The sequence below is a fragment of the Budorcas taxicolor genome, chromosome 4 (assembly GCF_023091745.1).
Source record: "Budorcas taxicolor isolate Tak-1 chromosome 4, Takin1.1, whole genome shotgun sequence".
Lineage (NCBI taxonomy): Eukaryota > Metazoa > Chordata > Mammalia > Artiodactyla > Bovidae > Budorcas > Budorcas taxicolor.
Window position 1 is genome coordinate 27,338,401 of NC_068913.1, and position 17,499 is coordinate 27,355,899.

At 36.8% G+C, this 17,499-nt stretch overlaps 1 protein-coding gene across 1 annotated transcript; it reads right to left on the reverse strand.

Annotated features, from left to right (window-relative positions):
* Nucleotides 1–7,160: 7,160 nt before the first annotated feature.
* Nucleotides 7,161–17,278, reverse strand: AGR3 (anterior gradient 3, protein disulphide isomerase family member). The gene is made up of 7 exons (XM_052639175.1): nt 17,170–17,278; nt 12,822–12,885; nt 9,370–9,422; nt 8,768–8,844; nt 8,469–8,532; nt 7,921–8,004; nt 7,161–7,210 (listed from the first exon to the last, which is right to left on the reverse strand). Exons 1-7 carry the CDS (start codon nt 17,276–17,278, stop codon nt 7,161–7,163), a joined length of 501 nt encoding a protein of 166 aa, XP_052495135.1.
* Nucleotides 17,279–17,499: the final 221 nt, after the last annotated feature.

Below are 17,499 nucleotides of genomic sequence, written 5' to 3' on the forward strand. Positions count from 1 at the left end.
TTACTCAGATTTCTTCACCAGTGCAGTTCACATTTAAGATAAAAAATGACCCTGTCATACTGTGGAAGGAACAACATAAATTACTAGAGAAAGACGACTAGATAGGCCACACTTTCTGATTCAAGCTGGAAGCCTGATTAGTACCCTTTTATTAATTTGTATGTACTTACATATCAAAGAACCCTCCAAATGGGAAAAATCTAGTCAGTCCCCAATAGAGCTCACTACATGGCTCCCTTCCATTACTTTATTGACTGGGTCAGGTTTTAAGCAGAAGAAAAAAGAAAGCCAGGGCTCATGACTCGTTCCCCTGCCCTCTTGCTGTTGTTTTGTAGCTCAGTTGTGTCTGACTCTGCAACCCTGTGGACTGTAGCCCACCAGGCTCTTCTGTCCATGGAATCTCCCAGGCAAGAATACTGGACTGGGTTGCCAGTTCCTTCTCCAGGGGATCTTCCTGACCCAGGGATCGAACCTGCTTCTACACTGGCAGGAGGGTTCTTTACCGCTTGAGCCACCAGGGAAGCCCTCCCCCACCTCCTACAGTAGTTTACATGCTGAGGTGTCCTAAAACTTCAGATATACTTTGGAAACTAAACTGAGGAATTTTTTTCTTATTCATTCTGGTCCAGTGCAAATATTTGTCTATTGAGAAATATATAATACATTAGACTCATAAACCCACCATCTGCCTAAAGTAAGCCAACACCCACCTGTAAGGAGACGGATGCAGGCTGGCATCCTGTTCCTCCAGCTCCTAAGTGGAGGTCGCTGACGCTATGGAGCCCGGGTTTGTTTGCACTGCCCCATGCTACGATTGCCTGATCCAGTTACAAAGGGTGTGTACGTTTGTTGCAACTCATAAAGATTGCTTTCAGGTTCTATTAGAGAAAAGTTTTTGCAGGAGTGGGGTCAAACGGAGGCTAAAAAAGATCCTCAGCTTTGGGTATGTGGGTGCATTTGTGAATTCTTCAGGATAATGATTGATCCTGGTGCAAGGGATAAAATCAACAAATACATCACATCTTGTTCTGAGTAGCAACAGGTGTGATGGCCCACGTTAGCTGACAGAAAGCGATCATCCTTGGTGGAGAGGATGACAGCAAAAAAGCACCCTCCACACACAGTGGTTTATCTTTTGGGATAAGTAGAAGTCCTCATTTTAACTACAGACATTTGGCTGACCCTTGACCTTAAGAGTTCTTCCTGAAAAGCTTGCTCTTGCTACTTAACAATAAGCTTACAGAATCTAGAAAATGAATTTGTACTGGAGTGGTTTTTCCTTGAAGCAGCTGCCTTTGCTTTATTTTTACTATTATTTTATTGTTTTTGCATATCCTTTTTAATTGACATGCAATTGATTTAGAATACCACGTTGATTTCAGATGTACAGCACATTGCCATTGCTTTCTTAAAGAAAAGCTACCCACCAGCCCACGCCCCAGTCCCTCGCCCCCTCCCTCCAGAAAACAAATTTCAGGATGATCACACTGCGTCGTGTTCCCCTGAAGGGCTTACCTCTGAGATTGTCCTCCTTTGGAAAAGACTCTAATACAAAATGGACACAGAAAGATGGCTAATTTTTGTATTTTAGAGGTTGAAGGTTTTGAAACAAACCAACAGCCATGTAATTTTTATGAAGGTTTTAGATTGGTATTAGCATGTCTGACCTAAGAAACATGATTGGCTAAGACTCCTCTGTGATATATACAAGTTATTTGCCAAATCTAGATATGAAATCAAAGCTAGCTACATATATCGGCTCTTTTGGGCTGTGTTGCTTTACTCAGCATTTTTTCTTAGGATACGAGAAAGTTATATGATTGATGTGAACGCAGTTCTTAAGTTCCTCTTAGGGCTAATGAAGTCAGAAGAGAGCGCTTCAATACCGTTTCTAGGTTTCAGGTAGACAGGTGTTCTTAATAACTCGCTGAAAGCCCCTTTATTGTTAGTACCTGGAGGCACTAAAGCTTCAACAGCCTATGTGTTCCAGGGTTAAGGGTGGAGACGACAGGTGGGAGTACTAATCACAAACGTCTTAGGGGCGGGGGAAACGCTGCTGACGTCAGGACTGACGGAGAGCTGGTCCCGCAAGCTGCGCTCTCGGTAGTAGTGGTACCTGGAAGGACGTCTTTAAGAATGAAGAATTCTGCCAAAAGGAAGCTGCTTTCTTGGAAAGTTTCCTGTGGGTACGGTGCAGTAGTGTGACAAAGTAGGAATAGCGGGTCATTTACATCCGCCGTTGTTCACAAGGAGGTGTGTTTGGGACCGTAAATCACACCGTCCTGTCCGTTTCTCTTGGTTCCCTTAAATGCCCGTGTTGGGAATGAAATGCAGAATCACCGAAAGCTGGTGGAAGCGAGTTCTTTGGTTTGTTGGGGGTGAAATCTCCAAGCTGAGAATAGCGGGACTGCGTACAGTGTTTCTATACAATGTTAATTGGAATCAATGTGCACTGCCCTTCTTTTATAAAGAATACACATTACTTGTTTTCCGTTATTGCACACTGTCAGTTTTGATTAAATCCTGTTTTTCACAACATACAGCTCTAAAGCGGAATAATTTGGTGGTTAATTGTGTTGACCCTGGGGCCAAACTTGCTGGGTTTGAGTACTGGCTCTGCTAATTAGCTTTGTGACATTTCTTTTTTTTTTTTTTTTTTTTCATCAAGTTATTGAACATCTTCAGGCCCCAGCTAATCATAAGTGAGGGGCACGGTATTTCACATTTGTGATGAGGTATTAATGAGTAAGATCTCAGCCCAGTGCCCGGAACTAGAGAGTTTAGTATGTTTGCTTTAATAAAAACTAAAAATACCAAATGTGATAATCAACTCTTTCTCTGGGTGTGACTTTTGTTTCTGCATGAAAACCGCAGCATTAGTTTTCATATTTCATAAACCTGATGACCAATTATGTAAAGTAACATTTTGCTGGGCAGAAATTTGTTTGGAGGGTAGGTGAGTAAAGCAAATTTACAGGGAGAAATGATTCTTCAGTTGTAGGAGAAGCTTTGGTGTCTCCTTACCCCCAAACTGGGGGTGGGGGAGGGGACAGCACGTGGATTGGTTTGCTAGGGTTGTCCTGACAACCCCGACCACCCACAGGCTGACTTAAAACAACAGAAACTTATTCTCTCACAGATGAGGCTAGGAGTCCCAGATCAAGGTATTGATTGGCAAGACTGGTTCTTTCTGATTGCTGTGAAGGGTAACCTGTTCACTCTCATCTGGCTTCTTGCTGTTGGCTATAACGTGCGGCATTCCTTGGCTTCTGTAGCATCACCGGGATCTCTGCCTTCCTCTTCACATGATATTCTGTCTCTGTGCATGATTCTATGTTCAAAATCCCCGTTTTTGTTAGAATGTCAGTCATACTGGTTTAGGGGCCCACGCTCCTCCAGTCTTACCTCATCTTGGTCAATAATACCTTCAGTGACCCTATTTTCAAATAAGGTCACATTTGGAAACACTGGGGGATTTAAGACTGCAACCCCTGAATTTTGGGGGAACCCAATTCAACCTGTAACAGTATCCTGTCCTTGAAAACACTTATAAGGTACTTCAAGAAGTTGCAGGAGTCCGTCACCACTCCCCCAAAATCCAGTTGCCTGATTTCAAAGCTGTGGGCAGTGGGTTCATTTCATCTTTTAAGAACAGACGTTCATAAACTGATATTCATAAAGTTCAGCACTGTAAGCACGGGGGAATTACACACTTAATGGCATCGTACTCTAGGTGGTTGCCACCGTCTTGCCTCCCCCTGAAGCAGTCACCATGTATTTTATGAGGGGGTGTGCATGCGTGGATGTGAGAGAGGCTGCCTTTCAGCAGCCAAGTGCTTTTCTTTAGTGAAAAAATAAACGTTGCGTTAGAAACAATGTTTAAAACCGAGGAGGGGGGCGGGGAGGTTATCTTTTGTTACACAGTAAGGATGTTTGTGAATACACAGACATCCTGTTACGGTCACTTTCAGTGCAGTATGTTCAAGGAGTGCTACTGGAAATTCTCAAGCACATCTGTCTCAGTCTTTATAGTATGTGATCCTCTATGTTAAAGTTCGTCTGAAGCTTGGCACAGAATCTTAACCTAATCTAAAATTCTGAAGGACCTTACTAAGGAAACCTGGTACACTTTTGTATTTTCAAGTTAAAACCAATGAAGATAATTTCTTTAGCCCCTATCATGTGTTTTATTGTTTAACCATGTGGATTTCTGTGATGGTGGGATATATAGAGATGCATGGACACTGCATCTTCTGTGAAGCCCCACTTGGAGTCAGGGCCAGCCTCATGATGGATCTTACCATTAGATTGGGAACTCTCGGGAACAGAATTGCCTTATTTTTATCTATTTTATCTTTGGATCTATAGTATCAAACACAGTGTATGGCACAGCGTATAAGCTTAATTGGGACAGATTAAGTGCTATAAAATAATTGAAGTTACTTTCTGGAACTTAGGAATTGATTGACTTGAAATATAAAAGAAATGTTACAAAAAAGAGGAATGTTGCTATTTTCGGCAAAAAATGAGACGGGGCAGCTTGTACAGTAACTCTAGACAGGGGTTGCCAGTGTTAGGAAATGAAAGTACAGGTCACCCAGTTAAATGTGAATTTCACATAAACGGCAAATATGCTTTTAGTATAACTGTGTCTTACATGTTGCATAGGATATACTTTTATTTTTTAAAAAAGGTTGCTAATCTCTCATTTAAATTCAACTGGAATTTCTTTACTGACAATCCTATTCTAATCTCCTTTTGAATATGTAACTTTTAAAAAGTATTATATTTCTTTGAAATGTAAATGAAAGTTCCCCAGACTTCTCTATGAAAATGCCTGTACACACGGAATTGTACATATTGTTTCAGATAGTTAGCATAAGTAATATAATTCTTAATATTGGGTGTATTAATGATGGAATAAATACCTTTTTAGAGGTTACAAGGCTAAAAGTAATGGAAGTTAAGTTACATGTACACATGTGTTCTCTGCTTAGTCCTGCATTTCAAACCTCGGGTAACCACGAATGATGGAGTCTAAACCACTGAGTTTATAAAATGAAGAAATCAGAAATATCAGCTAAGATATAGAATTTTAATTGTTAGAGTAGAGATGGAGACTAAATTGGTTGCAAGATTACATTGATTATACACATTTGAAAATAAGTTACATTATATGTATAGTAAATGTTCTTGTATGTGTAATTCTATTCATACTTGAATTATATAATTTACATATGAAAACATAAAGGCATGTATATTTTCATGGTAAAGAATAATCAGTTTATCATTTAGTAACATTTTTATACTACTTAAAGAAAAACAAGTGAATATTCTATTTTATTAGTTCTTAAGGCTGCAACTATCAGCTAATTCCTTCTTAGTTCACTGTAAATAACCACTGACATTTTCTGCCTCTGTACTATTTATGCAACAATGAAATCAGCTATATTACTCTTCATATATTAAATTACTATAGAGAATACACATACACTTTGGTCTCTTAGAATGCATTAAAAAAAAAACTCGACTTTGATCTAAAATAAAAATAGGATATTTAATATTCTTTTGCAAAGGGGATACATAGATATCTAATATTGATGGTTATGTAAAAAGCAAAGACATTACTTTGCCAATAAAGGTCCGTCTAGTCAAAGCTATGGTTTTCCAGTGGTCATGTATGGATGTGAGAGTTGGACTATAAAGAAAGCTCAGCGCTACAGAATTGATGCCTTTGAACTGTGGTGTTGGAGAAGACTCTTGAGAGTCCCTTGGACTTCAGGGAGATCCAACCAGTCCATCCTAAAGGAAATCAGTCCTGAATATTCATTGGAAGGACTGATGCTGAAGCTGAAACTCCAATACTTTGGCCACCTGATTCGAAGAACTGACTCACTGGAAAAGACCCTGATGCTGGGAAAGATTGAAGGCAGAAGGAGAAGGGGACGACAGAGGATGAGATGGTTGGATGGCATCACTGACTCCATGGGTATGAGTTTGAGCAAGCTCTGGGAGTTGGTGATGGACAGGGAAGCCTTGTATGCTACAGTCCATGGCAAAGAGTTGGACATGACTGAGCAACTGAACTGAACTGTAACCTATTTATATCTAAATAGATCAGTTGCTAAAAGTCTGCTTAAAATGAACTGAATAATAAGTAAAATCTGAAAGAAACTTTTCTTTCTCTGACTCATGAAACATTGGAATTAATTAGATATCAACATCATAAATGTTGTGTATCTATCTCATAAGATAGTGTGCCTTTTTATCTAAGATCAAGTTATTTAAATGCAGCCAAATGCTATGGATTAGGATAATTTTTGCCCATCTCAAACATTCACACCTTTCTGAATATTAATCTCAGCTGCTTAAGAGATTTTCATCAGTAACCAGAATTACTCCAACTGATGATGGAAATTTTGTCCATAAAAAATTAGGATTTAGGGGGACTGTTATTTGAAGGAGTAGAAGACATGGATATGATCCTCCAGAAGTTTCCTGTGAAGAATTAAGTTGGTGGTTGAACATTTGATAATTTTAGAGTGTATAGATTGCTCTTCAGCTAGTTAGCTGGAGGAATTCTTTAATATTCTGGAGACAGTTTTGTTCTTCTTAAAATTTTTAAGTGGTAAATATCCACCTAATAAGAAAAACGTATTTAAAGTTTAAAATGTTATTTAAATTTATTATAATTAGAGATAAAAAGAAGTAAATGGTTAGTTCTAAGAGCTGCGCTGCTGAAAGTTCAAACAATAAGTGGATAGAGATGAATCCGTTTGCTTTGGGGACATGAAGATCAAGCATGACCTAAGCTTGCATGTTCTGTGTAACAGAGGGGTCAGAAATAAGATTAGATTACTTGGTGGAAGGAATGATAGATCAGAAAATAGAAACAACTAGTGCAGATGCCTTTTTCTTAGGTCTCCACTGTAACTATCAGCTCATGATAGGCTTTCTTTGCTACCAGGGCAGGCAAACCACAACATTGTCATGCTCAGGTTTTGACTTTTATTGAAATATCATTTTACCTTCATAAGAATATTCAAGCACATTAAGAATCTAAATGATAATGTTACAGAATTCATATACCCACCCATTTAGTTTTGGTCAGTTAACCAGAAGATTTTCTTCATGACTTTTGACCTCTTAGAGGTAATATATTATAACTCGGATTGAATACGTTTTAATGCTTTCTTCATGTTTTCTATCACTGTAATAAAGTAAATATATATTATCAGTAAATGAGAGTATAAAATTTTATAATTAACTGTGAATCTAAAATCAACCTGTTTAACAACTATAAAGATATGAGGATTTATCTGCAATATTAAAAACTATTATAGAAAAGTATACACATAAATTTAGGGATTAGACCTTTAAAAGCTGATTAATTAACTTTATGTTAAAGAATTTTATCAGAGGGATTTGAGGGGGTATCTGTTTTGTTAACTGATTATTTTGTATTAGTTTTGTTGGATATGACAAGCATAACTATCTTATTAAGCATAGCTAATAGTGACTGTTGTTAAGAATGAAAGTCCCAAATTAGACTGAGGAAGAGATTTAATTGTTAATCACTTTGAGGGAATCATATATGATCTTTGATAAGAGAATGGACTGGTTTTCTTAAAGTGTAATTTTAGTGTGTACTCTATCCTGTTTGATGGTCTTAACATTTAGTGATCACAAGGACTGTTAGAGATCCCTGTTGAGAAAAGAGATTCCAAGTTGTCCCAGAAATTCTGATGTCAACTGGAGCTAAGAGTTTACATTTTGACCACAACCACCACTGCCAATCCCAGGAACTATGATGGGTGGGAAGCACTGTTTGAGGGAAAGTGCTGATGGAGGGCATCACTCACCCTTCTAACAGTCAAGTGTTGCTAGCATCACTGTTTAAGATAATTTGAGAATACTTACATAGTGGTAAATCCTGAGGTTCATATGTATATAATCTGTTCGAGTATCTTCCAGTTATATCAGCTCTGACTGTTAATGAAGGATCTGCCCACAGAAAATAAGTTACTTATGTATTTTTTTAAATTTCTGAAAATCAGTCATGCCTCTAGCTCTGAAACAAACGTTAAGCATATTTACAAGCTAAATCAGTTTTCATACATGTTAATTCATGATGAATTAATCAGAATTTCCATTTTGGTGTGCTACAGCTCTATCAACATAGTTTAGAGAACTGTATTGAAAGTATTTTGGGGATTGATTTAATAGCATGAGTTAATTTTAAAATAAAATTTTAATATTTATAAGTTGCAAATATAGATATAATGAGTTTGATTGTTGAGCTAACAAGAGCTGTTGTTGACTGGGTTACTAATGACTCCCCTTTAAAAGGAATAGTACTTCAAATAGTATTAAAAGGACTAGTTTCAAATGAACTAACATTTGAAAGTAAATAAAAGCAAGAAGGCTACTGATTTTGTAAATCTGATGGAAAGAGATTACACAATTACCCACAAACATGATTCTAGGCACATACTGTCCATCAGGTGATAAATTCTTATCTGTGGTCTCATGCTAGCAAAAGAAGAAAAAAAATGTTATTGGATTGGATTGTTTTTAACAGTTGATTTAAAAATACTTTATGTAAACAGATTTTCAGTAAATTGTATATTTTAGCCTCTTACAATTCTATATAACATTCTATGTCCACTAATACTGTATAGCTCTTTTTGCCCTTAAATAAAAACTAGAAGAGATTAAACTTTTCCATTGAATTGAAATATTAAAAAAAATTGTAGAGATCATGTACCATGAGATTCAGCATGATGAAATTATTCTGAGCCATTTCTTGTATTTCTTTATTTTGGGCAAACACTTTTTTTAGTGCTGTGGGGAAAGATAATGCCAATTAGTTTCAAGGATCAAGATTACTTTAAAATAATGTAGCAAAATAAAGCTAGTATTTTGCATTTGTTTGCTTCTATAACTTGGATGTTAATAGTTGATTGGCCCATTGCTGCTCTGTCTCTCTTGGGAAAGCAATGAGGAAGACAGTCTATCCAAGGTGGAGGGGAACATCAAGGGATAATCACATTGAAATCACCAGTTTTATAATGTCACATAATTCACTGACTCATTGGTTAAAGCATCATCTTTTCAGCCAGTTTTCCCACCTTTCTGGGGGGCAGGGGATGCAGAGAGATGTAAAATCCTGAAGGACACATAATATACATATATTCAGTAGATTGCTAACAATCATTGTAGTTAGTAAGCCCCTTAGTAAAATGGTGGTACTCCATCAGTTGTCTTTTTTTTTTGTTTTTTCAATTTCAAGTGACTTCTTAATTTGTAACTAGGTCACTTTCTTACTTCATATTGAAAATAAAATACAATCTTAAAAGCATAAATTACCTTGGCAGTATTGACAGTCTTCCAAGTGATGAATAACCATCAGAGGCTTGTTACTAAACAGAGAGAGTGTGAAATTGAGTCAAGTGATTCATTCAAGTCAAACTGTACAGGGAAATTAGATTTAAGGTTTTCATACTTTCTGTAAGACATTAACTAAAATTCTCAGGTTGACAAATCACAGCATTGTAATCTATAGTAGTGTTATTCATAAAATGACCCCAGAACTGAAGCATCAGCCTCACCAGAAATGTAGCTCATTAGAAACGTAAATTTTCTGACTCCCTCCGGGTCCGCTCAATCAGAATCTCTGGGAGTGAGGTCCAGGAATCATAGCTTAAGAAGTTGACCAGGTCATTCTTACATATACTGTAGTACAGTTAGAAAGAGTCAATTCTGTCTCCAAAGTTGAAAGGATATGAACAAGACATTCATTTCCAGTGAACATGTGGTATAAAATTTTAGGAGAATAAAGTTTTTACTTATTTTCTTCTGTTTTTAGTTTGCAAAAAAGCCAATTAATATTTGGTTATTTTTACCAATTTCACTCGTCATAATTCTATAAGCAATCTCAGTGACAGTTCCCTTCCTATATATTTGTCAGTGTCAGTTTGATTTTAACTCTTGGAAAAAAATTTTTTATGGTAGTTAATTGACTGCTGTTTAGAAAAGTTAGAATGTTGACTATAGTAAAGGATAAATGAATTATGATTTGGATACATAAGATATTTTTTAATGTTTAATTTTGAGAGGATGTCGGGTCCAAAAAGAGACATGTAAAAATATAAATCATAAATCTTTAAAAGAACAGAGGTAATTATATGAAATATGACCTCAAAGAAAATAACAAACTTTGAGTTGTTAGTAATTTCATTTAATCCTCAAACTTAGAATTTACATTAATTTTAGGTAAAATAAATCCTACAACTTTTAAAATTTATAACATAGAAAGCTAACATTTACCAACTTCACATTTCTTATTTTTCTTTTCCTTTTTAACTTTGGCGATACTCAAGCCTAAAGAAATACAAAGGTGAGGCAAGAGTAGCACCGAGGGCAAAAAACTAAGTGCTTTGTTTCTGCGTCCTAGACACGCCTCATGCCTCACCGTGATATCAGCCCTTCCATACTGCAAGAAGTTAAAGAAATAAAATATTGCAATGGTATATTCTACTACCTTAATGCTTTCATCCTTGTAATTAATCTTTGTAATTTATTTCAGTGTAAAATGTGAGGTATGGATCCAAGTTTCTTTTCCACATGACTCTCAAATTCTAACAGTAATTGTTTTACATACGCTGTGTCCCCTATTCCTGATTTAAAATGCTACTTTACCACATACACAGTTTCTGTTGTCTCTGGTTTTATTTCTATTGTCTCCTTTCTGTTCAGTTCATTTACCAGTAACATATTGTTTTATTGTAGTTTGGTAAAATGTTACATATTGATTAAAGGCTAGTCCCCACTGGTTTCTTTTTCAGAATGTTCCTATTTGTGTCTATGACCCCATTTCAATTTTAGAATTAATTTTTAAACAAAAATTATACTAATATATTGTGATTGTCTTTAAAAAATGTGAAGTATAAAGAGAATTGACATTTTTACAATGTTGAGTCTTCCTATATAAGAACACCGAACTCTCGTCATAGCTTTGTAATTTTTTCAGTAGTCCATTCAGTTCATAATAGATTTCGTGCATTTTCTGTCATTTATCCTGAGATGTTTTATCTTTTTTCCTGCTAGTTAACCACTTTAATTTTCTATGTGTGTGTGCTAAGTCACTTTAGTCATGTCCGAGTCTGTCAGCTGATGAACTGTAGCCCACCAGGCTCCTCTGTCCATGAGATTGTCCAGGCAAGAGTACTGGAGTGGGTTGCCATGCCCTCCTCCAAGGGATCTTCCTGACCCAGGGGTCATACCCATGTCTCTTACATCTCCTGAATTGGCAGGCAGGTTCTTTATCACTGGCACCACCTGGGAAGTCCTTTAATTTTATTTACATATATATATATATATATATATATATATATATATATATATGCCACTGGTTACTGGGTATTAGGCTACAGTCCATGGGGTTGCAAAGAGTCGGACACGACTGAGAGACTTCACAATTTAACTTAATTTCGATACTTCTAAATACTTAGAGTTGATTGTCAAGTTTCTCATGTACACAGTCAACGTCTGCCAATGAAGATACTTTCACACTCTTCTTAAGTTTTTTTCATCTAATTGCATTGACTGGTGTCTCGAGAACAATGTTAGTAATTGTGGTGATTAAAGAATCCCATCAGTGGGATACTTTAATTGATTTTCCCAGTAAGCGTGATCTTGGGTTTTTAGGTTTTTTTTTTTTTACTGGGATGGATATTTCTTTGTTAGGATAAATAAAAATAAATGGATATTGTTGGATAAAAGTTTAAAAAGCTCCAGTATGGATTTGGCATTATTGTAAATGCCTCTTCACCATTGATGTTGATAGACACTTGGATGATTTGTGTCCTTATGAATATTAGATTATTTTAACAGATTTCTTAATCTTGAATCTTCTGGCATTCCCAAACTGAATTTCACTTTATCAGAGTGTGTTTTTTCAGTATTCTGCTGGCTCCTCTTTGCTAATATGTTGTTTACTGTTTGCATTTCTCTTTGATATCAAGATTATTCTGTAAACTTTTCTGTGGTTTTTGGTAATGTTTGTCCAGTGTTGAGAGTGTGTTACTCAATTATTCGGAATCTTTCCTTTTTCTTTGAAGAGTTGAATTGAATGCTCTTTTGATAGTTGATAAACATTTGGGGTGCTTTTAAAAATGTAAGTGTCTCAGCTCTATCCCCTCAAAGTCAGTAGATCTTAAAGGATAAAAATCATGTCACTCTTGGTCATTGAGTGTAGAACAATGCCTGGCACATAGCAGTGGGTACTCAGTAAGTACTGGACTGGCTGACCATGAATGTGGATTTTAAACAAGGCTCTCTGAATTGTTCTGATAATCAGACAGCCTTGAGAAGCACTGCTGTAAACCAGGTTTCTTTCTAAGCTTGTATAATGCCCAGTGTGTAAAGGTGTTTTGTGTATGCAGCTTATATTCAAAAGTTTACTTGGTGGATGTTGTTTAAGTCTAAATAAGTCTTTAATAAGTCTAAACTAGACTTATTGCTGTACCATTTTGCAATATATACAAATATCCAATCATTATTTTGTATGTCTGACACTAATAAAATGTTAAGTCACTTATTCCTCAGTATAAAAGCTTGCCTGGGTTATTAAAGAATTAACACAAGGATATTTAGAACTCTTGTTTATAAAAATTCTAATAGCAACTCTTAGTTTAAACAGCACTCAATGTCAGAGCAAATTGTTACTGTGTCCTTTCAAAAGCTAACTTGCTAGTTTTTTGGCTCTCAATGATGAGGTATGTGTATCATCTGTCAAAGCTGAATGAGAGGTATTTTACCTTTTTTGAGTATGAAAGAGACCTTCCTCATAAGTCTGCACCCAAGTGATGTCATCTCCCCATCCTAAAACAGAAGAGGGAAATCTGTGTATCAACTCAAGACCCCTGAAGAGTTCTGAAATGCGCATGTGAAATTTGATATAGAGGGCATGATTATAACTCTGATAGGAAGAGGTTGTATCCTTTTAGATGGTAGTGCTGAGGTTTTGTAACTGTGTTTCACATCTCAACACCCATGGCCTTGAACCTAGTAAATGTTCAGTAGATGCTACTATGGTTAGTGGTGATTGATAAGATCTTGGGACCACAGAAAAACTCTGGCTTTCAGATTATACAGGAGAAGACTAGTTAATCTGCATGCTTTGTAAGTGCTGGTGCTAAGTTGCTTCGGTCATGTCCGACTCTTGGTGACCTGTGGACAGTAGCCTGCCAGGCTCCTTTGTCCATGGGATTCTCCAGGCAAGAATACTGGAGTGGGTTGCTGTTTCCTCCTCCAGGGGGTCTTCCTGACCCAGGGATGGACCCCAAGTCTCTTGCATCTCCTGCACTGCCAGGTGGGTTCTTTACCAACTAGCGCCCCCTGGGAATCCCATGCACACTTTGTAAATCTGTTAGGAATATATTGGACTATACTGTCTCGTGTCCTTGAAGCTTGAGTACTGAGAGATGTGGATGCCTTTAAAACCAGAATACATCATGAAAAAACAGAATTTCAGATTTTGCTTTTGAGTTTTAACAGGTTAAAAACTTCTGCTGTGGAAATTTCATGGTTGAGAGATAAACCAATAAAACACAGTTGTTTTGGAAGCATCCAAAAAAGTGGAAGAGAGGGAAACCGAATACAAGGAGTAGAGAGAGAACCTACTGGTCCTTAAAGAGGTGATGGGAGGAGTAGGGGATGTATACTAGCGATTGAAGAATGACTGTCGAGAATGCACAAAGTATTTCAAAGTATTTTCTGGAAATGTCTCAGTCTACAGATGGAAACGATCGAATTAATTTGAAAATAGAAATATTTGCAGTCTAGTTTGTACTCAGATTTTTTCGTATGCTTCAAGTGTGTCAGATTGGAGTTTCTTGTTTTGATACCATGGCTTAGAAGACGGCCAGGACTTATGAAGCAGAGTTATGAAGCAAGATAAATATGATTGTATGATTTTTGTCAGGTTTTAGTTTGTTTGTTAATAGACTATCAAATATAATTAATAACAATATAATTCAACCATTGAAAGTAGATAACTTTTTGGGTATAATTACATAGTGTGCAACCATCACTGCAATAATTAGAGAACATTTTTATCACCTGAAGAAAGAAACCCTTTACCACTCAGTTATCACCACCTAATCCTTTCATTTCCTCAACCCTAAGAAACACCGAACCCACTTTCTGTCTGTAGGCTAGCTTATTCCAGATGTTTGTGTCTGTGGAATCCTGTAAGATGTGATGTATTTTACGGCTGGATGCTTTCATGCAGTACAGTGTTTTCAAGGCTCATCCACGTCATTGCGTGTATTAGGACTTCGTTCTTGGGCCATTCTGCTGTAACACTCTACTGCATTTTGTTTATCCATTCATCATTTGATGAACATTTGGGTTGTTTCTGCTTTTTGGATTTTATGAATACTGCTGCTGTGAACACATCGGTGCAAAACTTCTGTGTGAACATATGTTTTCATCTTCCCTGGGTTTATCCCTAGAGGTGGAATTGCTGGATCAAATGGTAACTGTACATTTACCATTCTGGGGGCACTACCAGACTTTTTCCAAAGTGACTGTATTATTATACTCCCTTACCAGAAATATTGTTGGTTTGTTTTGCCTGATTTTAGAAGCTGGGCATTGGAAGACCAACTTATGTTAGCTTAGTACCCCCACCATAGCAGGAATCATTCCTGTCTGTAGTAATCCTGAAGGATTTTCTTTGCTTGAGTTTATGTAGTAACTTTATGCTATATTTAGCATTCTATAAAAGTTCCTTTGGAAACAGCCATTGAGACTAGGCTCCTACTTAATTTCCCTATTCCTTTGCAAATACCATTCAATGCCACAATGTCAGCAATGGGAAGAATTACTGGTCTCTGCCCTTGGTGAACTTAGTTCTGCAAACATTAAAGGAACATCTGCTATATGCCTTGCTCCACTTGGCACTGGGTGTACAAAGGTGGGGGAGTATAGTCCCTGCTCTCAAACAGTTTGTTCATAGCTTGGCAAGATAGTCATATTGTATTATAATTGTTTTTATATACTTTACCTCATAATCACAATAGGTCAGAGGTGGTACAGAATTTAAACTGTCTTCAGGGTCTCTGTTCATTGTTGTTGCTGTTAAGTCACTCAGTCGTGTCCAACTCTTTGCAACCCCATGGACAGCAGCATGCCAGGCTTCCCTGTCCTTCACCATCTCCTGGAGTTTGCTCAAATGCATGTCCATTGAGTCGATATTGCCATCCAACCATCTCATCCTCTGTTGTCCCCTTCTCTTCCTGCCTTCACTCTTTCCCAGCATCAGGGTCTTTACCAATGAGTCAGCTCTTCGCATCAGGTAGCCAAAGTATTAGAGCTTCAGCCTCAGCATCAGTCCTTCCCATAAATATTCAGGTCTGATTTCCCTTAGGATTGGCTGGTCTGATCTCCTTGCAGTTCAAGGGACTCTAGAGAAGTCTAACTCTTCTCTAACACCAGAGTTAGAAAGCATCATTTGGCACTCAGCCTTCTTTATGGTCCAACTCTCACATCCATACATGACTACTGGAAAAACCATAACTTTAACTTGTCAGCAAAGTGGTATCTCTGCTTTTTAATATCGTGTCTAGGTTTGTCATAGCTTTTCTTCCAAGGAGCAAGTGTCTTTTAATTTCATGGTGCAGTCACCATCCACGGTGATTTTGGAGCCCGGGAAAATAAAATCTGTCACTGTTTCCACTTTTTCCCCTTCTATTTGCCGTGAAGTGATGGGACTGGATGCCATGATTTTAGTTACCATAATTCCTAATTCAGTACTGGCTATGTTTACTTCTCATCTGAGATTTCATTCATCTTCAATATGTGTTTATTGAGTACTTACTGTATGCTAGGTGCTGGTTGCAGAGCAGTTCTTTTGAATCCAAAGAAAATTAAGGTTTTGGGGTTCACTTTTATATTGAACAATTTCTTACCTTTTTCCAATTAATATTCCCTCTTCTCCCTAACAATGTCTCTGTCTAACTGGTGCTGCTCCCCACTCCAAGCAGCTCCATATGCTACTCGGTGTTACACATGGTGTTTAATTCAGCCCTCTAGGGTCTTTAAGGGCAGTGACTAGTTTGGACTTTGGCAATTTAAGGTAATGAGTTCATTGTTTTATGACTATTGTATGTGTATATATGGAGATAACATGATAAATTACACTTAGGAAAATATTTCCCTCTTTTATTTATTTTATAAAAGCTTACTGATATTTTTAGACTTTCTGTGATTTTAAACTAAAGTAGAATTAATTATTTTGGATGAATATTGGTGAGCAGTTGGCGGGCATCCAGTACATTTATTAAGGGATAAATTAACTTGGAAGGAAAGTCAATATTTTCAAATTTGAAATTATGCTATAGTTTATCTCTATTTGTTTATTGCTTTGTTCACATTGCCATTCCAACTAGTGGTCAAGATTTTTTTGGCATGTGCTACTAATTTAGAATTAGCTATGTGCAGATGAATAATTTTCTTTACACTTCTGGTAGCTGGAAATGTGGGAATCAATTTTGAGATCTTATTTATATATCTTTACAGGTGAAGATATAATTGTTTCTTAGGCTGAAGTAAAGCAGTTGGTACAAAATAGATGTTTTCTAAACAGTGTAGTGTTGTCTAAAAATACTATAGCAGTTTCCCAGAGTCAGCATAGCAAACACTTGGTTAACCAGAATTCTTGGAGGATGGAGATAAAATAATTTTTGAGGGATCCCAGTATAAAATCATTCCAAATTATTTTCTTGCCTGAATAAATATTGGACAGAGCACTGGAACAGATTCTATGGAAATCCTGATTACATTTAGGATATCAATATGACATATCAATCAATAGAATTTTCCAGAATTTTCTAGGACTCTGGTTACCAAAGTTATAGGCAATGAAACCAGTTTCCCACTATTTCTATAGAAGATGCAGCATTTTTTTTTTCATTTGATTTGGCTCACTCTTTAAAATTAACTGATAATTTCTGGAGTTCTTTTTCCCTTGTTTTCAAGTAACACACAACAAAAAATTCCAGTTAATTGAGTTGGTTTTATAACTAGACTGTGGGCAAGAGATGAAGAATTTTAAAACAATGCAAATGACTGAGTTTAGAAAATAAAATGAAATTCCAGTACCTCTTGAAAGTGTCTGAGGAGGTCTCTTTTCCTTTTTGATAGCAATGGCAAGGTTGGAAGAAACTGTGGTGAATAAGAGGCAGAGGGCCAGAGCTGAGTGTGACATCATGTCTTCTCAAGAATCCTTCAGAACTGGATGGTAAAAAATGTCAGAATCTAGTAGGTTACCTCAGGCTGTCATCAAGACATTTGTTAAGAGTTAGACCAAACTTAGGCTGACAGGTTGCTTTGCTTGTGTGAGTTGACATGGTACAACCATCTAGAACTTTCACATTTTATTTTTAAATTATTGTAAAAATGCAGTCAATTCAATAAAAGTCCACTTGATGA